A 27,014-nucleotide genomic window follows, 5' to 3' on the forward strand; every position below is an offset into this window, starting at 1 on the left:
ATGTTAAGTCACTTGTCCAAGGTCACACAGCAGACATGTGGCAGAGCCACGATTTGAACCCATGATCTCTGACTCCAAAGCCCAGGCTCTTTCCGCTTAGAACAGTGCTTTGCACATAGTAAGCGCTTAACAAATGCCATTATCATTATTATTATTATTATTATTATTATTATTGTTATTATTCTCTGGGCCTCAGTTCCCTCATCTGTAAAACAGGGATGAAGACTGTGAGCCCCACGTGGGACAACCTGATCACCTTGTATCCCCCCCAGCGCTTAGAGCAGTGCTTGGCACCTAGAGAAGCAGCTAGGCTCAGTGGAAAGAGCATAGGCTTTGGAGTCAGATGTCATGGGTTCAAATCCTGGCTCCACCACATGTCTGCTGTGTGACCTTGGGCAAGTCACTTCATTTCTCTGGGCCTCAGTTCCCTCATCTGTAAAACGGGGATGAAGACTGTGAGCCCCCTGTGGGACAACCTGATCACCTTGTAACCTCCCCAGCGCTTAGAACAGTGCTTTACACATAGTAAGTGCTTAATAAATGCTAGCATTATTATTAGTAGTAGTAGTAGTAAGCGCTTAACAAATATCATCATTATTATTATTCTCTGTGCATCAATCAATCAATCGTATTTATTGAGCACTTACTGTGTGCAGAGCACTGTACTAATCAATCAATCAATCAATCGTATTTATTGAGCGCTTACTGTGTGCAGAGCACTGTACTAAGCACTTTGGAAGTACAAGTTGGCAACATCTAGAGACAGTCCCTACCCGACAGTGGGCTCACAGTCTAGAAGGGGGAGATAGAGAACAAAACAAAACATATTAACAAAATACAATAAATACAATAGGTATGTACAAGTAAAATGAGTAAATAAATAGAGTAATAAATCTGTACAAACATATATACATATATACAGGTGCTGTGGGGAAGGGAAGGAGGTAAGGCGGGGGGGATTAGAGAAGCAGCGTGGCTCAGTGGAAAGAGCCTGGGCTTTGGAGTCAGTGGTCATGGGTTCAAATCCCGGCTCCGCCAATTGTCAGCTGTGTGACTTTGGGCAATTCACTTCACCTCTCTGGGCCTCAGTTCCCTCATCTGTAAAATGGGGATTGACTGTGAGCCCCCCGTGGGACAACCTGATCACCTTGTAACCTCCCCAGCGCTTAGAACAGTGCTTTGCACGTAGTAAGCGTTTAATAAATGCCAACATCATTATTATTATTATTATGGAGAGGGGGAGGAGGGGGAGTTTCCCTCAACTGTAAAACGGGGATGAAAACTGTGAGCCTCACGTGGGACAACCTGATCACCTTGTATCTCCCCCCCCCCCCACAGCGCTTAGAACAGTGCTTGGCACCTAGTAAGTGCTTCAATCAATCAATCGTATTTATTGAGCACTTAGTGTGTGCAGAGCACTGTACTAAGCGCTTGGGAAGTACCAGTTGGCAACATATCATCATCATCATCATCAATCGTATTTATTGAGCGCTATGTGCAGAGCACTGTACTAAGCGCTTGGGAAGTACAAATTGGCAACATATAGAGACAGTCCCTACCCAACAGTGGGCTCACAGACTAAATGCACATCATTGACAATATAAATGGAATAGTAAACATGTACAAGTACAATAGAGTAATCAATCTGTACAAACATATATACAGGTGCTGTGAGGAGGGGAAGGTGGTAGGGTGGTGGGGGTGGGGAGGAGGAGAGGAGTCAGAGGGCATGGGTTCAAATCCCAGCTTTGCCACTTGTCAGCTGTGTGACTTTGGGCAAGTCACTTCACTTCTCCGGGCCTCAGTTCCCTCAGCTGTAAAATGGGAACTAAGACTGTGAGCCCCAGGTGGGACAGGGACTGTGCACGGCCCAACTGGCCTACGTCTGCCCCAGGGCTTAGTACAGTGTCTGACTCATAGTAAGCGCTAAAATACCACAGTTAGTAGTTTTCTTAGGCGTAGTGAATAGAACATGGGCCCGGGAGTCACAAATATCATCATTATTGTTATTATTATTATTGGGCTCTGGAGTCAGAGGTCATGGGTTCAAACCCCTACTCTGCCAACTGCCAGCTGTGTGACTTTGGGCAAGTCACTTCACTTCTCTGGGCCTCGGTTACCTCATCTGTAAAATGGGGGTTAAGACTGTGAGCCCCCTGTGGGACAACCTGATCTCCTTGTAACCCCCCCGGGTTTAGAACAGTGCTTTGCACATAGTAAGCGCTTAACAAATACCATTATTATTATCATTATTATCATCATCATGAACACGCGGCCTCCTCAGGAGGCTTCGTCTCCCTAGCAACCGCGGGCGCCCCGCGCAGGCGCGCTGACCCCCCCTCCCCGCCGCGCGCGCGGGCGACGTCATCAAAGGGCGCGACGGGGGGGGTGGGAGGGTCTGCGGCGGCGCCGCCGACGTCATCGGAGGGCGCCCTGACGTCATCGGCGGGCGCCGAACACGTGCAGGGTGGGCGACGATGGCGGCGGAGGGCGGGCTGGAGGCGCTGGCGGCGGAGCTGCACGAGGCCCAGGCCCTGCGCTTCGGGGACTTCGTGCTCAAGAGCGGCATCTCCTCACCCGTCTACGTCGACCTCAGGGGGGTCGTCTCCAGGCCGAAGCTGCTCAAGCAGGTAGGTGGGGGGGGGGATTCATTCATTCATTCACGCACTCAGTCAGTCATTCAATCGCATCATCACAATCGTATTTCATTCATTCATTCATTCACGCACTCAGTCATTCAATGGCATCATCATCAATCGTGTTTCATTCATTCACGCACTCAGTCAGTCCTTCAATCGCATCATCATCAATCGTATTTCTTTCATTCATTCATGCACTCAGTCAGTCATTCAGTTGCATCATCAGCAATCGTCTTTCATTCGTTCATTCATTCATTCACGCACTCAGCCAGTCCTTAAATCGCATCATCATCAATCGTATTTCATTCATTCATTCATGCACGCACTCAGTCAGTCATTCAGTTGCATCATCAGCAATCGTCTTTCACTCGTTCATTCATTCATTCACGCACTCAGCCAGTCCTTAAATCGCATCATCATCCATCGTATTTCATTCATTCATTCATTCATGCACGCACTCAGTCAGTCCTTCAATCGCATCATCATCAATCGTATTTCATTCATTCATTCACACACTCAGCCAGTCCTTCAGTCGCATCATCACCGGTCGTATTTCTTTCTTTCATTCATTCATTCACGCACTCAGTCATTCAATCGCTTCATCAATCGTATTTCTTTCATTCATTCATTCATTCATTCACGCACTCCGTCATTCAATCGCATCATCATCAATCGTATTTCATTCATTCATTCATTCACGCACTCAGTCAGTCATTCAATTGCATCATCATCAATCGTATTTCATTCACTCATTCATTCATTCATCCATTCACGCACTCAGTCAGTCATTCAGTCGCATCATCATCAATCGTACTTCATTCATTCATTCATTCACGCACTCAGTCATTCAATCGCATGGCATCTCCTCACCCGTCTACATCGACCTCAGGGGGGTCGTCTCCAGGCCGAAGCTGCTCAAGCAGGTGGTGGTGGTGGGGGGCATTCATTCATTCATTCACGCACTCAGTCATTCAATCGCATCATCATCAATCGTATTTCATCCATTCATTCATTCAGTCGCATCATCATCAATCGTATTTCATTCATTCATTCACGCACTCAGCCAGTCCTTCAATCGCATCATCATCAATCGTATTTCATTCATTCATTCATTCACGCACTCAGTCATTCAATCGCATGGCATCTCCTCACCCGTCTACATCGACCTCAGGGGGGTCGTCTCCAGGCCGAAGCTGCTCAAGCAGGTGGTGGTGGTGGGGGGCATTCATTCATTCATTCACGCACTCAGTCATTCAATCGCATCATCATCAATCGTATTTCATCCATTCATTCATTCAGTCGCATCATCATCAATCGTATTTCATTCATTCATTCACGCACTCAGCCAGTCCTTCAATCGCATCATCATCAATCGTATTTCATTCATTCATTCATTCACACACTCAGTCAGTCATTCAGTCGCATCATCATCAATCGTATTTCATTCATTCATTCATTCATTCAACCGCATCATCATCAATCGTATTTCATTCATTCATTCACGCACTCAGCCAGTCCTTCAATCGCATCATCATCAATCGTATTTCATTCATTCATTCATTCACGCATTCAGTCATTCAATCGCATCATCATCAATCGTATTTCTTTCATTCATTCATGCACTCAGTCAGTCATTCAGTTGCATCATCAGCAATCGTCTTTCATTCATTCATTCATTCATTCATTCATTCACGCACTCAGCCAGTCCTTAAATCGCATCATCATCCATCGTATTTCATTCATTCATTCATTCATGCACGCACTCAGCCAGTCCTTCAATCGCATCATCATCAATCGTATTTCATTCATTCATTCACACACTCAGCCAGTCCTTCAATCGCATCATCACCAGTCGTATTTCTTTCTTTCATTCATTCATTCACGCACTCAGTCATTCAATCGCATCATCAATCGTATTTCTTTCATTCATTCATTCATTCACGCACTCACTCATTCAATCGCATCATCATCAGTCGTATTTCATTCATTCATTCACGCACTCAGTCAGGCATTCAATCGCACGGCATCTCCTCACCCGTCTACATCGACCTCAGGGGGGTCGTCTCCAGACCGAAGCTGCTCAAGCAGGTGGTGGGGGTGGGGGCGGGGGTGGGGGGAGGACATTCATTCATTAATTCATTCATTCACGCACTCAGTCAGTCATTCAATCGCATCATCATCAATCGTATTTCATTCATTCATTCATTCATTCACGCACTCAGTCAGCCATTCAGTCGCATCATCATCAATCGTATTTCTTTCATTCATTCATTCATTCACGCCCTCAATCAGTCCTTCAATCGCATCATCATCAATCGTATTTCATTCATTCATTCATGCACTCAGCCAGTCCTTCAATCGCTTCATCATCAATCGTATTTCATTCATTCATTCCTTCATTCATTCACGCATCAGTCAGTCATTCAATCGCACAGCATCTCCTCACCCGTCTACATCGACCTCAGGGGGGTCGTCTCCCGACCGAAGCTGCTCAAGCAGGTGGTGGTGGGGCATTCATTCATTCATTCATTCACGCACTCAGTCAGTCCTTCAATCGCATCATCATCAATCGTATTTCATTCATTCATTCAGTCACACACTCAGCCATTCAGTCGCATCATCATCAATCGTATTTCATTCATTCATTCACGCACTCAGTCATTCAATCGCATCATCATCAATCGTATTTCTTTCATTCATTCATTCACGCACTCAGTCAGTCATTCAATCGCATCATCATCAGTCGTATTTCTTTCATTCATTCATTCATTCACGCACTCAGTCAGTCATTCAGTCGCATCATCATCAATCGTATTTCATTCATTCATTCACACACAGTCATTCAATCGCATCATCATCAATCGTATTTCATTCATTCATTCATTCACACACTCAGTCAGCCATTCAGTCGCATCATCATCAATCGTATTTCATTCATTCATTCACGCACTCAGTCATTCAATTGCATCATCATCAATCGTATTTCATTCATTCATTCATTCACACACTCAGTCAGTCATTCAATCGCATCATCATCAATCGTATTTCATTCATTCATTCACGCACTCAGCCAGTCCTTCAATCACATCATCATCAATCGTATTTCATTCAGTCATTCATTCATTCATGCACTCAGGCATTCATTCACGCACTCAGTCATTCAGTCACATCATCATCAGTCGTATTTTATTCATTCATTCATTCACGCACTCAGTCAGTCATTCAGTCGCATCATCATCAATCGTATTTCGTTCATTCATTCATTAATTCACGCACTCAGCCAGTCCTTCAATCGCATCATCATCAGTCGTATTTCTTTCATTCATTCATTCATTCACGCACTCAGTCAGTCCTTCAATCGCATCATCATCAATCGTATTTCTTTCATTCATTCATTCATTCATTCACGCACTCAGTCATTCAGTCGCATCATCATCAATCGTATTTCATTCACTCATTCATTCATTCACGCACTCAGTCAGTCATTCAATCACATCATCATCAATCGTATTTCTTTCATTCATTCATTCATTCATTCATTCATTCACGCACTCAGTCAGTCATTCAATTGCATCATCATCATGATTGATGATCATGATGATGATTGATGATGATGATTATCAATCGTGTTTATTGAGCGCCCACTGTGTGCGGAGCACTGGACTAAGCGCTTGAGAAGTCCAAGTTGGCAACATCTAGAGGCGGTCCCCACCCAACAGCGGGCTCACAGTCTAGAAGGGGGAGACAGAGAACAAAACCAAACATACTAACAAAATGAAATAAATGAAAATGAAATGAAATGAAATAAATAGAACAGATAGGGACAAGTTAAATAAATAAATAAATAGGGTAATAAATATGTACAAACATATATACATATGTACAGGTGCTGTGGGGAAGGGAAGGAGGTAAGAAGTGGGGGATGGAGAGGGGGACTAGGGGGAGAGGAAGGGGCTCAGTCTGGGAAGGCCTCCTGGAGGAGGTGAGCTCTCAGTAGGGCCTTGAAGGAAGGAAGAGAGCCGGCCTGGCGGATGGGCAGAGGGATTGGGGGCATTGGTTTTGTTCTCTGTATCCCCCTTTTAGACTGTGAGCCCGCTGTTGGGTAGGGACCGTTTCTATATGTTGCCAACTTGTACTTCCCAAGCGCTTAGTACAGTGCTCTGCACACAGTAAGCGCTCAATAAATACGATTGATTGATCTATTGAGAGGTTAATAATAATAATGGCATTTGTTAAGCACCTACTCTGTTTTGTTTTGTTCTCTCCCCCTTCTAGACTGTGAGCCCACTGTTGGGTAGGGACCGTCTCTGTGTGTTGCCAACTTGGACTTCCCAAGCGCTTAGTACAGTGCTCTGCACACAGTAAGCGCTAAATATGATTGTGAGCCCACGGTTGGGTAGGGACCGTCTCTATATGTTGCAAATTTGTACTTCCCAATCGCTTAGTACAGTGCTCTGCACACAGTAAGCGCTCAATAAATACGATTGAATGAATGAAAGAGCAAAACAAGGAGACAGGTGTCAATACCATCGAAATAGAGATAAACAGAATTATAGCTGTATGCACATCATGAGTAAGATGGAGTAATGAAGGTGTACAAATATACCCAAGTGCTGTGGTGGGGGGGAAGGGGGAAGGGCAGAGGGAAGGAATAATAATAATAATGATGGCATTTGTTAAGCGCTTACTATGTGCAAAGCACTGTTCTAAGCGCTGGGGGGGATATAACATGATCAGGTTGTCCCACGTGGGGCTCACAGTCAGTCCCCATTTACAGATGAGGTAACTGAGGCTCAGAGAAGTGAAGTGACTTGCCCGAGGTCACACAGCAGACATGTGGCGGGGCCGGGATTCGAACCCACGACCTCTGACTCCAAAGCCCGGGCTCTTTCCACTGAGCCACAAGGAATGGGGAGGTCCTGGGGCGGGGGGCGGGGGGGGTCTTCTAGACTGAGAGCCCGTTGTTGGGTAGGGACTGGCTCTGTTGCCGAATTGTACTTCCCAAGCGCTTAGTACAGTGCTCTGCACACAGTAAGTGCTCAATAAGTACGACTGAATGAATGGGAGGGGAGTCCTGGGAGAGAGGGGTGGGTGGTGGTGGTGGTGGGGGCATGAGAGGGAGGGGCCGAGGAAATTAGGGGGAGGGAGGTGGGATGGGGGGTCTTGGGCTGTAGGGAGAAGGCAGCGTGTGTCCCGGTGGACGGGAACGTGGGGCCGGTGGTTATCCTTGACTCTTCCGTAATGAGAATGATGGTATTTGCTAAGCGCCTACTGTGTGTCGATCACTGTTCTAAGCTCTGGGGTAGATAGAAGGCCATCAACCTGTCCCACATGCAGTCTCAATCCCCATTTTGCAGATGAGGTAACTGAGGCCCAGAGAATAATAACAATAATAATAATGGCATTTGTTAAGCTCTTACTATGTGCAGAGCACTGTTCCAAGCGCTGGGGGGGGCGATACAAGGTGATCACGTTGTCCCACTTAGGGCTCACAGTCTTAGTCCCCATTTTACAGATGAGGGAACTGAGGCTCAGAGAGGTGAAATGACTTGCCCGAGGTCACACAGCAGTCAGGTGGCGGAGCCGGGATTAGAACCCACGACCTCCGACTCCCAAGACCGGGCTCTTGCCACTAGGCTATGCTGCTTCTCAGAAACTGGGTTGGACGCGGCCCTGGTCCCACATGGGGCTCACGGTCTTAATCCCCATCAATCAATCAATCAATCAATCGTATTTATTGAGCGCTTACTATGTGCAGAGCACTGTACTAAGCGCTTGGGAAGTACAAATTGGCATCACATAGAGACAGTCCCTACCCAACAGTGGGCTCACAGTCTAAAAGGGGGAGACAGAGAACAGAACCAAACATACCAACAAAATAAAATAAGTAGGATAGAAATGTACAAGTAAAATAAATAAATAAATAAATAGAGTAATAAATATGTCAAATAAATATATAAATATATAAAATAAATCAAATAAATAAATATACCCATTTTGCAGATGAGGTAACTGAAGCACAGAGAAGTGAAGTGACTTTCCTGAAGTCACACAGCAGCCAAGTGGCGGAGCCGGGATTAGAACCCACGACCTCCGACTCCCAAGACTGGGCTCTTGCCACTGGGCCGTGCTGCTTCTCAAAAACTGGGTCGGACGCGGCCCCTGTCCCACATGGGGCTCACAAAATCCCCATTTTGCAGATGAGGTAACTGAAGCACAGAGAAGTGAAGTGACTTTCCTGAGGTCCCACAGCAGCTAAGTGGCAGAGCCGGGATTAGAACCCTTGACCTTCCGACCCCCAGGTCTGCGCTCTACCCGTTATGCCATGCTGCTTTTCTCTTTCAACCCACATAGTCGATCCGTCAGTGAGTCCTGCTGCTCCCACCTTCACAACATTGCTAAAATCCGCCCTTTTCCCACCATCCAAACTGCTACCACGTTAATCCAAGCAACCGTACCTCGTTCTCGCCTGTCCCGCCATCGACCCCCGGCCCACGCCATCCCCCGGGCTTGGAATGCCCCCAGTCCCTCTGCCCATCCGCCAATCCGGCCCTCTTCCTCCCTTCAAGGCCCTACTGAGAGCTCACCTCCTCCAGGAGGCCTTCCCACACTGAGCCCCTTCCTCTCCCCCTCGTCCCCCTCTCCATTCCCCCCATCTTACCTCCTTCCCTTCCCCACAGCACCTGTATATATGTATATATGTTTGTACATATTTATTGCTCTATTTATTTATTTATTTTACTTGTACATATCTATTCTATTTATTTTTTTTGTTAGTATGTTTGGTTTTGTTCTCTGTCTGCCCCTTTTAGACTGTGAGCCCACTGTTGGGTAGGGACTGTCTCTATATGTTGCCAATTTGTACTTCCCAAGCGCTTAGTACAGTGCTCTGCACATAGTAAGCGCTCAATAAATATGATTGATTGATTGATTTGTTTTACCCCACCCGGATTACTGCCTCAGCCTCCTATCTCTTCCCACGCCAGTTCCTATTTCAATCTGCTGCCCAGACCGTTTTTCTACAAAATGGTTCAGGCCTTGTTTCTCCCACTTCTACAAAAGAAAAAACCCCAGTGGTTGCCCGTCCACCTCCGCATCGAACAGAAACTCACCATCGGCTTTAAAATCCTCGATCCCCTTGCTCCCTCCCACCTCACCTCGCTCCCTTCCAACTCCAACCAGCCTAAAAACTTTGCTCCTCTAATACTAACCTTTCCATTGTGCCTCCATCTCACCTATCTCGCCGCCAACCTTTGCCCACATCCTGCCTTTGGCCTGGAACGCCCTGCCCCCTCATATCAGATAGTGACTCTCATCATCATCAATCGTATTTATTGAGCGCTGACTGTGTGCAGAGCACTGTACTAAGCGCTTGGGAAGTACAAATTGGCAACATATAGAGACAGTCCCTACCCAACAGTGGGCTCACAGTCTAAAAGACTCTCCCCTCTTCCCCCTTCAAAGCCTTATTAAAGGCACATCTCCTCCAAGAGGCCTTCCCTGACTGAGCCCATCTTTCCTATTCCCTTCTCTATTGCTTTGACTTGCCCCCTTTATTTATTTCCCCCCTCCCAACCCCAAAGCACTCGTGCACCTATGTCATTTTATTTATTTATATTAACGTCTGTTTTCCTCTCTAGAGTGTAAGCTTGTAGTGGGCAGGGAATGTGTTTGTTGTAATTGTTCTCTCCCAAGCACCTAGTATATAATGATAATATATTATTAATAATATTAATATTATATAATATATATTATTATTTTGTAGCGATGTGTTTGTTATATTATTGTATTGTTCTCGCCCAAGCACTTAGTGTATAATGATACTATATTATTAATAATATTAATATTATATAATATATATTATCATTTTGTAGAGATGTGCTTGTTATATTATTGTATTGTTCTCTCCCAAGCACTTAGTGTATAATGATACTATATTTTTAATAATATTAATATTATAATATATATTATTATTTTGTAGCGATGTGTTTGTTATATTATTGTATTGTTCTCGCCCAAGCACTTAGTGTATAATGATAATATATTATTAATAATATTAATATTATATAATATACATTATCATTTTGTAGAGATGTGTTTGTTATGTTATTGTATTGTTCTCTCTCAAGCACTTAGTGTATAATGATAATATATTATTGATAATATTAATATTATATAATATATTATCATTTTGTAGAGATGTGTTTGTTATATTATTGTATTGTTCTCTCCCAAGCACTTAGTGTATAATGATAATATATTATTGATAATATTAATATTATATAATATATATTATTATTTTGTAGAGATGTGTTTGTTATATTATTGTATTGTTCTCTCCCAAGCACTTAGTATATAATACTAATAATAATGGAATTGATTAAGCACTATGTGCAAAGCACTGTTCTAAGCGCTGGGGAGGTTATAAGGTGCTCAGGTTGTCCCATGGGAGCACTTACAGTCTTCATCCCCATTTACAATGTAAAATGGGAATTAAGACTCTGAGCCCCACGTGGGACACCTGATCACCTTGTAACCTCCCCAGCGCTTAGAACAGTGCTTTGCACATAGTAAGCGCTTAACAAATGCCATTATTATGATTATTATTATTATTTACAGATGAGGGAACTGAGCCACAGAGAAGTGGAGTGACTTGCCCAGAGTCACACAGCAAACAATTGGCGGAGCAGGGATTTGAACCCATGACCTCTGACTCCGCAGCCCGTGCTCTTTCCCCTGAGCCACGCTGCTTCCCTAGCATAGCGCTCTGCGCACAGTAAGTGCTCAGGAAAAACGATGGTCCGACTGGCTGGTGGTCCGGAGAGCTGGGTTGGAGTTCCGGCCCTGGCCCCAGCCTGCCGTGTGACCTTGGACAATCAATCAATCAATCAATCAATCGTATTCATTGAGCGCTTACTGTGCGCAGAGCACTGTGCTAAGCGCTTGGGAAGTCCAAGTTGGCAACATCTAGAGACGGTCCCTACCCAACAGTGGGCTCACAGTCTAAAAGGGGGAGAGGGACAAGTCCTTGAGCCTCTCGGAGCCTTGTTTTTCTGCTCTGGAAAAAGAAGGTGAGCTTTCCCGTTTCATCGTCGTTTGGCACAGTGCTTGGCTTGGCGTGAGGGCTTAGTCAATACCGTGATCTGTAACCATTACGCGGGGAGGAGCTGATTCTGGTTCTCGGCGTGCCAAACGTTGTCCTGAGCGCTGGGGCTGACTCAGGATGAATCCGCCCCGGGCGGAGGCAGTGATTTTCCCCAGGTCGGGACCCCGGGGGCAAAGTCTAGGGTCTTGTGACTCGGAGCTGGGGGTGGGGGGCTTGGAGAGTACACCCAGAGGGTCCGTGGGGCCGGGGAGAGGGGGCCGCCGTGGGACACCCCCGTGACCCAGGGGAAGACTTCGGGGGTGAGGACCCAGGGGCCACGTCTCCTTCCTTCATCATCATCATCAAGCATATTTATTGAGCGCTTACTATGTGCAGAGCACTGTACCAAGCGCTTGGGAGGTACAAATTGGAAACATATAGAGACAGTCCCTACCCAACGGTGGGCTCACAGTCTAAAAGGGGGAGACAGAGAACAAAACCAAACATACTAACAAAATAAAATAAATAGGATAGATATGTACAAGTAAAATAAATAAATAAATAGAGTAATAAATATGTAGAACCATATATACAGGTGCTGTGGGGAAGGGAAGGAGGTAAGACGGGGGGATGGAGAGGGGACGCCCTTATCCTCAGACCCGGCCCCCTATAATAATAATAATAATAATAACAATGACATTTATTAAGTGCTTACTATGTGCAGAGCACTGTCCTAAGCGCTGGGGAAGTTACAAGGCGATCAGGTTGTCCCACGTGGGGCTCACAGTCTTCATCCCCATTTTACAGACGAGGGAACTGAGGCCCAGAGAAGCGACTTGCCCAGAGTCACACAGTTGACAAGTGGTGGAGCCGGGATTTGAACCCATGACCTCTGACTCCAAGCCCGGGCTTTTCCCACGGAGCCCCGCTGCTTCCTGGAAGCGGGAAGGGGGAGCACGGTCAGTGCAGGCCGGGCTCCTCGACCCCCGGTCCGGGCCCTGACGGTCAGCGAGTGGCCCTCCCTGAGCCCCCAGGCCTGGGGGAGACCCTGTGGGTTGAGGATCAGGGGCCTCTGTCTCCATTGCCGGGCCTGGCCCCATTAAGAGGAGGTTCGTTCATTCATTCAGTCGTATTTATTGAGCACTTACTGTGTGCAGAGCACTGTACTAAGCGCTTGGGAAGTCCAAGTTGGCAGCATCTAGAGACGGTCCCTACCCACCAGCGGGCTCACAGTCTGGCTCACGGTTATTTTACTTGTACCTATCTATTCTATTTATTTTATTTTGTTAGTATGTTTGGTTTTGTTCTCCGTCTCCCCCTTTTAGACTGTGAGCCCACTGTTGGGTAGGGACTGTCTCTATATGCTGCCAATTTGTACTTCCCAAGCACTTAGTACAGTGCTCTGCACGTAGTAAGCGCTCAATAAATACGATTGATGATGATGGAAGGGGGAGACAGACAACAAAACAATAACAAAATAGAATAAGTAGAATAGTAAATACAAGTAAAATAGAGTACTAAATATGTACAAACATATATATAAGTGCTGTGGGGCAGGGTGTTTGCGGTCCGTGCGGCTTCTTGACCCTCGGTCCGGATCCTGACGGTCAGTGAGTGACTCCCCGAACTTCCTGCCCCACCGCCATCGGCGGAGCCCCGGGGTCGGAAGGGAACGGAGAGGGGACGGGAGCGGGCGGAGCCGAGGCCTCTCCCGACTGTCCCCTCCCGCCGTTCCCTCAGGTGGCCGAGATCCTGTTCCGGACGGCCCAGGAGGCCGGGATCCGCTTCGACACGGTCTGTGGCGTGCCGTACACGGCCCTGCCGCTGGCCACGGTCATCTGCTGCGCCCACGACGTCCCCATGCTCGTCCGGAGGAAGGAGGCCAAAGCCTACGGTGAGAACCGGCGGGCAGCCGTCCCCCAGCCGCTGGTCCGAGAACCGGGGGCGGGAGGCCGTCGAGGGTCTCGGCGCCGCCGTCCTGCCGCTCACCCCCCTCCCCGCCGTCCGCAGGGACCAAGCGCGTCGTCGAGGGGGCCGTGCGGCCCGGCCAGACCTGCCTGGTGATCGAGGATGTGGTGACCAGCGGCGGGAGCGTGCTGGAGACCGCCGAGGCCCTGGAGCGGGAGGGGCTGAAGGTGACGGACGCCGTGGTCCTGCTGGACCGGGAGCAGGGGGGCCGGGCCCGGCTCGAGGAGCGCGGCGTCCGGCTCCACGCCGTCTGCTCGCTGACCGGCCTCCTGGAGGCCCTGGGGCGGCAGGGCCGGGTGGACGCCGAGACGGTGGAGAGGGTGAGGCGCTTCTTGCGGGAGGGACCCCGGCCCCCCGGCCCGGCCCCGGGACCGCGGCGGGAGCTCGGGTTCGCGGCCCGGGCCCGGCTGCCCGGCGTCCACCCGCTGGCCGCCCAGCTCTTCGACCTGATGGAGCGGAAGCGGAGCAACCTGTGCCTGGCGGCGGACGTGGGCGACACGGAAGCCCTCCTGGAGGCGGCCGCCTCACTGGGCCCCTCCATCTGCCTGCTCAAGACCCACGTGGACACGCTGGGCGACTTCAGCGCCGAGGCCATGGAGCGCCTCCGGGCCCTGGCCCGCACCCACGACTTCCTCATCTTTGAGGACCGGAAGTTCGCCGACATCGGAAACACGGTGAAGAGGCAGTACGAGGGTGAGTCCGGGGAGGCCGGGGGCCCCCCGAGAGTCCGGTCTCACCCCGGCGCCTTCCCCGGCACGGTCCGCCAGAAATCTCCCTTTTTTCTTTTCAAATTTGGTGGCGGTCAAGTGGTTACTCTGTCCCAGGCACTGTAGTAAGCACTGGGGTAGATACCTTTAGGTTGGACACAGTCCCTGTCCCATACGGGGCTCCCAACCTCAATCCCCGTCTTACGGGTGAGGTAACTGAGGCACAGGGAAGTAAGCTTACTATTCATTTATTTATCTTGTACATATCTATTCTATTTATTTTATTTTGTTACTATGTTTGGTTTTGTTCTCTGTCTCCCCCTTCTAGACTGTGAGCCCGCTGTTGGGTAGGGGCTGTCTCTATGTGTTGCCGACTTGAACTTCCCAAGCGCTTAGTACAGTGCTTTTCCCACAGTAAGCGCTCAATAAATACGATTGATTGATTGGTTAAAGCGACTTGCCCAAGGTCACACCGCAGACACGTTTCTAGACTGCGCGTCCGTTGTTGGGTAGGGACCATCTCTATATGTTGCCGATTTGTGCTTCCCAAGTGCTTAGTACAAGGCTCTGCACACAGTAAGTGCTCAATAGATACGATTGATTGATTGATTGGTTAAAGCGACTTGCCCAAGGTCACACCGCAGACACGTTTCTAGACTGCGCGTCCGTTGTTGGGTAGGGACCATCTCTATATGTTGCCGATTTGTACTTCCCAAGTGCTTAGTACAAGGCTCTGCACACAGTAAGTGCTCAGTAAATGCGATGGTATGAACAGCCCAGGGGTCGGGGATGGGCAGGGGAGCCTGCTAATCTCCCTTTCGTTCATTTATTTTCATTCAGTCGTATCTCTTGAGCGCTTACTGTGTGCAGAGCACTGTACTCTGCGCTTGGGAAAGTACAATACTTTCGGGCTGACTGGAATTACATATCTACATCTGACCGCCTCACCTTCCCTCCGCAACCTTCATTCATTCATTTGTTCATTGTTGTATTTATTGAGCACTTACTGTGTGCAGAGCACTGTACTTATTCAATCATATTTATTGAGCACTTACTGTGTGCAGAGCACTGCACTAAGCGCTTGGGAAGTACAAGTTGGCAACATATAGAGATGGTCCCTACCCAACAGTGGGCTCACAGTCTAGAAGGGGGAGACAGACAACAAAACAGGTGGACAGGTGTCAAGTCCTGAGAAAAAATAGAATTAAAGCTAAATGTGCATCATTAACAAATAGAAAAGTAAAATAAATAGAGTAAACTGTGCGTACATATGTACAGGTGCTGTGGGGAGTGGAAGGAGGTAGGGCCAGGGGGATGGGGAGGAGGAGAGGAAAAAGGGGGCTCAGTCTGGGAAGGCCTCCTGGAGGAGGTGAGCTCTCAGTGGGGCTTGGAGGGGAGGAATAGAGCTAGCTTGGCGGATGTGTGGAGGGAGGGCATTCCAGGCCAGGGGAAGGATGTGGGCCGGGGGTCGACGGCGGAACAGGTGAGAACGAGATACAGTGAGGAGGTTAATGGCAGAGGAGCGGAGGGTGCGGGCTGGGCTGGAGGAGGAGAGAAGGGAGGTGAGGTAGGAGGGGCGAGGGGATGGACAGCCTTGAAGCCGAGAGTGAGGAGTTTTTGCTTGATGCGTAGGTTGACTGGCAGCCACTGGAGATTTTTGAGGAGGGGAGTAACATGCCCAGAGCGTTTCTGCGCAAAGACGATCCGGGCAGCAGCATGAAGTATGGATTGAAGTGGAGAGACACACGAGGATGGGAGATCAGAGAGAAGGCTGGTGCAGTAGTCCAGACGGGATAGGATGAGAGCTTGAACGAGCAGGGTAGCGGTTTGGATGGAGAGGAAAGGGCGGATCTTGGCGATGCTGCGGAGGTGAGACCGGCGGGTTTTGGTGATGGATTGGATGTGAGGGGTGAACGAGAGAGCGGAGTCGAGGATGACACCAAGGTTGCGGGCTTGTGAGACGGGAAGGATGGTAGTGCCATCAACACTGATGGGAAAGTCAGAGAGAGGGCAGGGTTTGGGAGGGAAGATAAGGAGTTCGGTCTTGGATATGTTGCGTTTTAGATGGCGGGCAGACATCCAGATGGAGATGTCCTGAAGGCAGGAGGAGACGCGAGTCTGGAGGGAGGGAGAGAGAGCAGGGGCAGAGACGTAGATTTGGGTGTCATCAGTGTAGAGATGACAGATGAAGCCGTGGGAGCGAATGAGTTCACCGGGGGAGTGAGTGTAGATAGAGAACAGAAGGGGACCAAGAACTGACCCTTGAGGAACCCCTACAGTAAGGGGATGGGCCGGGGAGGAGGAGCCCGCAAAGGAGACTGAGAATGAATGGCCGGAGAGATAAGAGGAGAACCGGGAGAGGACGGAGTCTGCGAAGCCAAGGTTGGATAGCGTGTTGAGGAGAAGGGGGTGGTCCACAGTGTCGAAGGCAGCTGAGAGGTCGAGGAGGATTAGGATAGAGTAGGAGCCGTTGGATTTGGCAAGCAGGAGGTCATCGGTGACCTTTGAGAGGGCAGTTTCGGTGGAGTGCAGGGGACGAAAGCCAGATTGGAGGGGGTCGAGGAGAGAGCTAGCGTTAGGAATTTGAGGCAGCGGGTGTAGATGACTTGTTCTAGGAGTTTGAAAGGAATGATAGGAGGGAGATAGGGCGATAACTATAAGATAACTAGATAACCCTGTCCTCCTCGTGACTTTCCTACCACTATAGATGACCCCACCATCCTTCCCGTCTCAAGCCCGTGACCCTGGCATTACGTCCGACTCATCTCTCTCCTTCAAACCGTATTCAGTCAGTACCCGGATCCTGTTGGTTCGACCTTCACAGCATCATTAAAATCCGCCCTTTCCTGTCCATCTGAAGTGCTCCTACGCTGATCCAAGCCCTTATCCTCTCCCTCCGTGATTACCTTTTCAACCTTCTTTCTGACCTCTCTGGCTCTCCCCACTGCAGTCTATACTTCACTCTGGTGCCCAGATCATTTTTTTTTTTAAATACCATGCATGTCTCCCCTCTGATGGTTCATCTCTGTGACTATCAGTCGTGTTTAGTGAGCGTTTATTACTTTGCCCAGAGCACTGAACTCAGTACTTGGGAGAGCACAATCTAACAGAGCTGGTAGACAAGTTCCCTGCCCAAAACGAGCGTACAGTCTAGCGGGAACGTGTGTTGAACAGAAACTCCCGAAGGTTGGCTTTAAGGCATTCAGTTCATTCATTCATTCATTCAATCATATTTATTGAGCGCTTACTGTGTGCAGAGCACTGTACTAAGTGCTTGGGAAGTACAAGTCAGCAGCATATAGAGATGGTCCCTATCCAACAACAGGCTCACAGTCTAGAAGGGGGAGACAGACAACAAAACACGTAGACAGGTGTCAAAACCAGCAGAATAAATAGAATTATAGCTATATACACATCATTAATAAAATAGAGTAGTAAATATGTACAAATATATACAAGTGCTGTAGGGCGGGGGGGGGGGCGATGAGGAGGAGGAGAGGAAAAAAGGGGCTCATTCTGGGAAGGCCTCCTGGAGGAGGTGAGCTCTCAATAGGGCTTTGAAGGGAGGAGGTGAGCTAGTTAGGCGGATGTAGGGAGGGAGGGCATTCCAGGCCAGGGGGAGGACGCGGGCCGGGGGTCGACGGCGAGACAGGTGAGAACAAGGCCCGGTGAGGAGATTAGCGGCAGAGGAGCGGAGGGTGCGGGCTGGGCTGGAGAAGGAGAGAAGGGAGGTGAGGTAGGAGGGGGCGAGGGGATGGACAGCCTTGAAGCCGAGAGTGAGAAGTTTTTGCTTGATTCGTAGGTTGACAGGCAGCCACTGGAGATTTTTGAGGAGGGGAGTGACATGCCCAAAGCGTTTCTGTAGCAAGATAATTCAGGCTGTATAGTGAAGTATAGACTGAAGTGGGGAGAGACAGGAGGATGGGAGATGAGAGAGGAGGCTGATGCAGTAATCCAGTCGGGATAGGATAAGAGATTGAACCAGCAAGGTAGCGGTTTGGATGGAGAGGAAAGGGCGGATCTCGGCGATGTTGTGGGGTTGAGACCGGCAGGTTTTGGTGACAGATTGGATGTGTGGGGTGAACGAGAGAGCTGAGTCGAGGATAATAATAATAGTAATGGCACTTGTTAAGCACTTACTATGTGCCATGCACTGTTCTAAGCGCTGGGGAGGTTACAAGGTAATCAGGTTGTCCCAAATGGGGCTCACAGTCTTAATCCCCATTTTCCAGATGAGGGAACTGAGGCCCAGAGAAGTGAAGTGACTTGCCCAAAGTCACACAGCTGACAAGTGGCGGATCCAGGATTAGAACCAAGGACCTGACTCCCAAGCCCGGGCTCTTTCCACCGAGCCACGCTGCTTCTCAATGTGCATTAATTGAGGATGAGACGGGAAGGACGGTAGTGCCGTCTACAGTGACGGGAAAGTCAGGGAGAGGGCAGGGTTTGGGAGGGAAGATAAGGAGTTTAGTCTTGGACATGTTGAGTTTTAGATGGTGGGCAGACATCCAGATGGAGATGTCCCGAAGGCAGGAGGAGATACGAGCTTGGAGGGAGGGAGGGAGAGGACAGGGGAGGAGATGTAGATTTGGGTGTCATCAGTGTAGAAATGATGTGCGAATCAGCGAGAAGCAGCGTGGCTCAGTGGAAAGAGCCCGGGCTTTGGAGTCAGAGGTCGTGGGTTCGAATCCCCGCTCCACCACAAGTCTGCTGTGTGACCTTGGGCAAGTCACTTAACTTCTCTGAGCCTCAGTTCCCTCATCTGTAAAAATGGGGATGAAGACTGTGAGCCCCACGTGGGACAACTTGATCACTTTGTAAGCCCCCCCCCCAGCGCTTAGAACAGTGCTTTGCACATAGTAAGCGCTTAACAAATGCCATCATCGTTATTATTATTATTAAATGAGTTCACCAAGGGAGTGAGTGTAGATAGAGAACAGAAGGGGACTGAGAACTGATCCTTGAGGAACCTCTACAGTAAGGGGCTGGGACGGGGAGGAGGAGACCGAGAATGAGACTGAGAATCAGTTCTCCATCCTATCTGGTGTTGTTCATCTTGCTTAGTACAGTACCGCGCATATAGTAAGTGCTTAACAAATAGGATAATTGTTATGCACTAGCCTGCGCACTTCACTCCTTGAATGCCAGCCTTACTGGTATTTGTTGAGCACTCGAGAAGCTGCCCGGCCTAGTGGATAGAGTATGAGACCGGGAGTCAGAAGGACCTGGGTTCTAATCCCAGCTACGCCACTTGTCTGGTTTGTGACCTTGGGCAAGTCGCTTCACTTCTCTGGGCCTTAGTGACCTCGTTTGTAAAATGGGTATTAAGAATGTGAGCTCCGTGGGGGACAGGGACTGTGTCCAACCTGATTAGCTTGGATCTACCCCAGCACTTAGAAGAGCACCATAGCAAGCTCTTAAATACCATGAGAGAACAGAGTGCTTACTCTTTGTCAATAATAAAGATAATTAGGGTATTTGTTAAGTGCTTGCTATGTGCCAGACACTGTGGAGTCAGAGGTCATGCGTTCACATCCCGGCTCCGCCAGTTGTCAGCTGTGTGACTTTGGGGAAGTCACTTCACTTCTCTGGGCCTCAGTTACCTCATCTGTGAAAGCGGGATTAAGACTGTAAGCCCCCCATGGGACAACCTGATCACCTTGTAACCTCCCCAGCGCTTAGAACAGTGCTTTGCACATAATAAGCGCTTAATAAATGCTATTATTATTATTATTATTATTACTATGCGCTGGGGTGGATGCAAGCAAATTGGGTTGGACACACACCCTGTCCCGTGTGGGGCTCACAGTCTCGATACCCATTTTACAGATGAGGGAACTGAGGCACAGAGAAGTAAAGCGACTTGCCAGAGGTCACACAGCAGACAAGTGGTAGAGCCAGAGAAGCAGCGTGGCTCGGTGGAAAGAGCCCTGGCTTTGGAGTCAGGGGTCATGGGTTCAAATCCCGACTCTGCCACTTGTCAGCTGTGTGACTTGGGGCAAGTCCCCCAACTTCTCTGTGCCTCAGTTCCCTCAACTGTAAAATGGGGATTAAGACTGTGAGCCCCCCGTGGGACAACCTGATCACCTTGTAACCTCCCCAGCGCTTAGAACAGTGCCTTGCACGTAGTAAGCGCTTAATAAATGCCATCCTTATTATTCTGCCCTTCTGACTCCCAGGGCGGGGTTCTATCCACCATGACATGCCGCTCAGCACTGTTCAGATCAGAAGGACACGTTATGGTGGGCCACACATGGAAAACATAGAGGGAAAGTAAATCTGAGGGTGGGTCCAGCAGTAATGCAGCTAGTCAAAGGAAAGGCGATAGAATATTGGATATTGGGCTGCCTAGTGGTAGGAGGCTTTGGGATGTGGTGGGCCAGGGATGGTGGTTTGCCTGAGCGCCGGTTCTAAAATCCGAGGTTGCACTGTGACAAAGCCCATGTTAAGGAAAATGTTCTCTCCCCCTCGTCCCCCTCTCCATCCCCCCCGTCTTACCTCCTTCCCTTCCTCACAGCACCTGTATATATGGATAGGTGTTTGTACAGATTTATTACTCTATTTATTTTGCTTGTAAATATCTATTCTATTTATTTTATTTTGTTAGTATGTTTGGTTTTGTTCCCTGTCTCCCCCTTCTAGACCGTGAGCCCACTGGTGGGTAGGGACTGTCTCTCTATGTTGCCAACTTGGACTTCCCAAGCGCTTAGTCCAGTGCTCTGCACACAGTAAGCGCTCAATAAATACGATTGATTGATTGATTGTTCTAATCAGTCCGTCCTATTTGAATGCCTGTGTGCTGAACACTGTACTAAGTGCTGAGGTAGGTAGAAGTTGGACACGGTCTGTGTCCCATATGGGGCTCACAGCCTAACTGGAAGAAGAATCAATCAATCAATCGTATTTATTGAGCGCATACTATGTGCAGAGCACTGTACTAAGCGCTAGGGAAGTACAAATTGGCAACACATAGAGACAGTCCCTACCCAACAGTGGGCTCACAGTCTAAAAGGGGGAGAAGAACAGGTATTGAGTCCTCATTTTTTCCCGAACTCCTCCCCTTCCCACCCAAACCCTGTCCTAAGCCTTGACTTTCCCATGACTGTAGATGATACCACCATCCTTCCTGTCTCACAAGCCCATAACCTGGGCTTTATCCTCGGTTCACTTCTCATCCCAACTTCCTGCCTCTCCCCACTCCAGACCATATACCTCACTTTGCTGCCCGGATGGTCTTTCTGCAGAAACGCGCTGGGCCTTTCTAGACTGTGAGCCCGCTGTTGGGTAGGGACCGGCTCTAGATGTTGCCAACTTGGACTTCCCAAGCGCTTAGTACAGTGCTGTGCACACAGTAAGCGCTCAGTAAATACGACTGAATGAATGAATGAATGAATGAATGAATCTCATCCCACTCCACTTCAATCCGTACTTCATGCTGCTGCCCGGATTATCTTTGTCCAGAAACGCTCTGGACATATTACTCCCCTCCTCAAAAACCTCCAATGGCTACCGATCAATCTGCGCATCAGGCAGAAACTCCTCACCCTGGGCTTCAAGGCTGTCCATCCCCTGGCCCCCTCCTACCTCACCTCCCTTCTCTCCTTCTCCTGCCCAGCCCGCACCCTCCGCTCCTCCACCACTAATCTCCTCACTGTACCTCGCTCTCGCCTGTCCCGCCATCGACCCCCGGCCCACGTCATCCCCCGGGCCTGGAATGCCCCCAATCCCTCTGCCCATCCGCCAAGCTAGCTCTCTTCCTCCCTTCAAGGCCCTGCTGAGAGCTCACCTCCTCCAGGAGGCCTTCCCAGACTGAGCCCCTTCTTTCCTCTCCCCCTCGCCCCCTCTCCATCCCCCCGTCTTACCTCCTTCCCTTCCCCACAGCACCTGTATATATGTATATATGGTTGTACATATTTATTACTCTTTTTATTTATTTATTTATTTATTTATTTTACTTGTACATTTCTATCCTACTTATTTTATTTTGTTGGTATGTTTGGTTCTGTTCTCTGTCTCCCCCTTTTAGACTGTGAGCCCACTGTTGGGTAGGGACGGTCTCTATGTGTTGCCAATTTGTACTTCCCAAGCGCTTAGTACAGTGCTCTGCGCATAGTAAGCGCTCAATAAATACGATTGATTGATCCCACTCCTCAGAAATCTCCAGTGGCTGCCTGTCAACCTCCGTATCAAACAAAAACTCCTCACTGTCGGCTTCAGAGCTGTCCATCCCCTCGCCCCCTTCTACCTCACCTCCCTTCTCTCCTTCTCCATCGCAGCCCGCACCCTCCTCTCCTCTGCCGCCGCTTACCTCCTCACTGGGCCTCATTCTCGTCTGTCCCTTGGCTGATCCCCGGCCCACATCCTGCGTCTGGCCTGGAGTGCCCTCCCTCCTCACATCTGCCAAACAATCACCATTCCCCCCTTCAAAGCCATACTGAAGGCACACCTCCAGGAGGCTTTTAATAATAATAATAATGATGACGATGGTATTCGTTAAGCGGTTACTATGTGCCACACACTGTTCCAAGCACAGGGGTAGATACAAGGTAATCAGGTTGTCCCACATGGGGCTCACGGTCTTAATCCCCATTTTGCAGACGAGGTAACTGAGGCACAGAGAAGTTAAGGGGCGTGTCCAAGGTCACACAGCACACAGGTGGCAGAGCCAGGATTAGAATCCATGTCCTTTGACTCCCAAGCCTGTGCTTTTCCACTAAGCCACGCTGCTTCTCTAAGCCTCATCTCCCACTCCCTTCTGCATCGCTTCTGCATCCTCCCTTCAAGGCCCTGCTGAGAGCTCACCTCCTCCAGGAGGCCTTCCCTTCCTCTCCCCCTCATCCCCCTCTCCATCCCCCCATCTTACCTCCTTCCCTTCCCCACAGCACCTGTATATATGTATATATGTTTGTACAGATTTATTACTCTATTTATTTATTTATTTATTTTATTTGTGCATATCTATTCTATTTATTTTATTTTGTTAGTATGTTTGGTTTTGTTCTCTGTCTCCCCCTTTTAGACTGTGAGCCCACTGTTGGGTAGGGACTGTCTCTATGTGTTGCCAATTTGTACTTCCCAAGCGCTTAGTACAGTGCTCTGCACATAGTAAGCGCTCAATAAATACGATTGATGATGATGATGATGATCGCCCTGACTCGTTCCCTTTGCTCTTCCCGCCCCACAACACTTATGTGTATATCTGTCATTTTATTTATTTATCTTGATGTCTGTTTGTTTGATGTCTTTCTCCACCCCCCATCATCATCATCATCAATCGTATTTATTGAGCGCTTACTGTGTGCAGAGCACTGTACTCTGCAGACTGTGCAGAGCCCCCAGACTGTGAGCTCATTGTGGGCAGGGATCGTCTCTCCGTATTATACTTTACCAAGTGCTTAGTACAGCGCTCTGTACACAGTAAGTGCTCAATAAATACAATTGACTGAATGAATTCAATCCACATATAATAATAATGGCATTTATTAAGTGCTCACTATATGCAAAGCACTGTTCTAAGTGCTGGGGAGGTTACAAGGTGATCAGGTTCCCCCTTTTAACTGTGAGCCCGTTGTTGGGTAGGGACCGTCTTTATATGTTGCCAACTTGTACTTCCAAGCGCTTAGTACAGTGCTCTGCACACAGTAAGTGCTCAATAAATACGATTGAATGAATGAATGAATGAATCAGGTTGTCCCATGGGGGGCTCACAGTCTTAATCCCCATTTTACAGATGAGGGAACGGAGGCCCAGAGAAGTTAAGTGACTTGCCCAAAGTCACACAGCTGACAATTGGTGGAGCTGGGATTGGAAACCCATGACCTCTAACTCCAAAGTCCGTGTTCTTTAATAATAATAATAATAATGGTGGCATTTATTAAGCGCTTACTCTGTGCAAAGCACCGTTCTAAGCGCTGGGGAGCTTCCAGGATGATTAGGTTGTCCCACGGGGGGCTCACAGTCAATCCCCATTTTACAGATGAGGGAACTGAGGCCCAGAGAAGAGAAGTGACTTGCCCAAAGTCACACAGCTGACAGTTGACGGAGCCGGGATTTGAACCCACGACCTCTGACTCCAATGCCCGGGCTTTTCCCACTGAGCCACGCTGCTTCTCGAATTCCATCTCACCAAATCCCGCCGGTTCAATTTTCACAGCGTCGCTAAAATCATCACCATCAATCGTATTTATTGAGCGCTTACTGTGTGCAGAGCACTGTACTAAGCGCTTGGAAAGTACAAATTGGCAACATATAGAGACAGTCCCGACCCAACAGTGGGCTCACAGTCTAAAAAATCCACCCTTTCCTGTCCACCCAAATCGCTACCCTGTTAATCCATGATATCCTATCCTGCCGAGGTTACCGGATCAGCCTCCTCGCTGACTTCCCTGCCTCCTGTCTCTTCCCACTCCGGCCCACGCTTGGTTCTGCTTCCCGGATCATTTTTCCACGGAAAGCGTTCAGGCCGTATTTCCCCCTTTTCCTCAAGACCCTCCAGTCGTTGTCCATCCACGTTTGCATCAGACAGACAGAAACTCCTCACCATGGGCTTAAAGCCGTCCATCCCCTTGCCCCCTTCCACCTCACCTCGCTCCTCTCCTACCGTAACCCAGCCCGAATACTTTGCTCATCCTCAATTGTATTTATTGAGCGCTTACTGTGTGCAGAGCACTGTACTAAGCGCTTGGGAAGTACAAGTTGGCAACACATAGAGACAGTCCCTACCCAACAGTGGGCTCATCTAATGCCAACCTTCTCACTGTGCCCCCATCTCTTCTATCTAATAATAATAATAATAATGATGGCATTTATGTATGTATTTATGTATGTATTTATTTATATATGTATATATGTTTGTACATATTTATTACTCTATTTTATTTGTACATATCTATTCTATTTATTTTATTTTGTTAGTATGTGTGGTTTTGTTCTCTGTCTCCCCCTTTTAGACTGTGAGCCCACTGTTGGGTAGGAACTGTCTCTATATGTTGCCAATTTGTACTTCCCAAGCGCTTGGTACAGTGCTCTGCACATAGTAAGTGCTCAATAAATACGATTGATGATGATGATGGCATTTATTAAGCGCTTACTATGTGCAAAGCACTGTTCTAAGCGCTGGGAAAGTTACAAGGTGATCAGGTTGTCCCATGTGGGACTCACAGTCTTCATCCCCATTTTACAGATGAGGTAACTGAGGCCCAGAGAAGTGAAGTGACTTGCCCAGAGTCACACAGCTGACAAGTGGCGGAGCCGGGATTTGAACCCGTGACCTCGGACTCCAAAGCCCGGGCTCTTTCCACTGAACCACGCTGCTTCACCTCTGACCTCTCGCCCACCCCCTGCCTCTGGCCCGGAATGCCCTCCCTCTTCATATCAGACTGATAATTGCTCTCTCCCACTTTAAATCCTTATTGAAGGCCCATCTCCTCCAGGAAGCCTTCCCTGACTGAGCCCTCCTCTCCTCTTCTCCCACTCCCTTCTACATCATCCCGACTTGCTCCTTTCATTCATCCTCCTTCCCATCCCCACAGCGCATATAATGGCATTTGTTAAGCACTTACTATGTGCAAAGCACTGTTCTGAGCGCTGGGGAGGTTACAAGGTGATCAGGTTGTCCCATGGGTGGGGCTCACAGTCTTCATCCCCATTTTCCAGATGAGGTCACTGAGGCCCAGAGCAGTGAAGTGACTTGCCCAAAGTCACACAGCTGACAGTTGGCAGAGCCGGGATTTGAACCCGTGACCTCCGACTCCAAAGCCCGGGCTCTTTCCACTGAGCCACGCTGCTTCTCTAATCTATCTGTCATTTATTTATTTATGTAGATTAATGTCCGTCTCCCCCTCTAGATTGTGAGCTCCTTGTGGGTAGGGAATGTATCTGTTCATTCATTCATTCATTCAATCGTATTTATTGAGCGCTTACTGTGTGCAGAGCACTGTACTAAGCGCTTGGGAAGTACAAGTTGGCAACATATAGAGACGGTCCCTACCCAACAGTGGGCTCACAGTCTAGAAGTTACTGTATTGTACTCTCCCAAGCACTTAGTACAGTGCTTTGCACATACTGTGAGCCCACTGTTGGGTAGGGACCGTCTCTATATGTTGCCAACTTGTACTTCTCAAGCGCTTAGTACAGTGCTGTGCACACAGTAAGCGCTCAATAAATGCGATTGAATGAATGAATAGTAAGCGCTTAATAAAGCCTATTGAATGAATGAATATCAAACAGACAAGGACCCTCCCCACTTTCAAAGCCTTAACGAAGGCCCATCTCTTCCAGGAGGCCTTCCTTGATTAAGCCCGCCTTTCCTCTTCTCCCACTCCCTTTGACATCATCCTGACTCCTCCCTTTACCCACCTTTACCCAGCCCCGACCCAGCCCCACACCACTTATGTCTATATCTGTCATTTATTCATTTTGATTAACTTCTCCCTTCAAGGCCCTGCTGAGAGCTCACCTCCTCCAGGAGGCCTTCCGAGACTGAGCCCCTTCCTTCCTCTCCCCCACGTCCCCCTCTCCATCCCCACCATCTTACCTCCTTCCCTTCCCCACAGCACCTGTATATATGTATATATGGTTGTACATATTTATTACTCTATTTATTTATTTATTTAT

The 27,014-nt window shown here is 48.6% G+C and overlaps 1 protein-coding gene across 1 annotated transcript in view; it reads left to right on the plus strand.

Moving 5' to 3' along the window:
• The first annotated feature begins 2,477 nt into the window (after positions 1 to 2,477).
• UMPS (uridine monophosphate synthetase) overlaps positions 2,478 to 27,014 on the plus strand; it is a 31,956-nt gene continuing 7,419 nt past the window's right edge. The window contains exons 1-3 of the mRNA XM_038742609.1: positions 2,478 to 2,630; positions 13,465 to 13,618; positions 13,735 to 14,385. Coding sequence (XP_038598537.1) covers positions 2,478 to 2,630; positions 13,465 to 13,618; positions 13,735 to 14,385 — 958 coding nt within the window. The remainder of the gene's footprint in view (positions 2,631 to 13,464; positions 13,619 to 13,734; positions 14,386 to 27,014) is intronic.

Source organism: Tachyglossus aculeatus, chromosome 1 (genome assembly GCF_015852505.1).
Source record: "Tachyglossus aculeatus isolate mTacAcu1 chromosome 1, mTacAcu1.pri, whole genome shotgun sequence".
NCBI classification, from domain to species: Eukaryota; Metazoa; Chordata; class Mammalia; order Monotremata; family Tachyglossidae; genus Tachyglossus; species Tachyglossus aculeatus.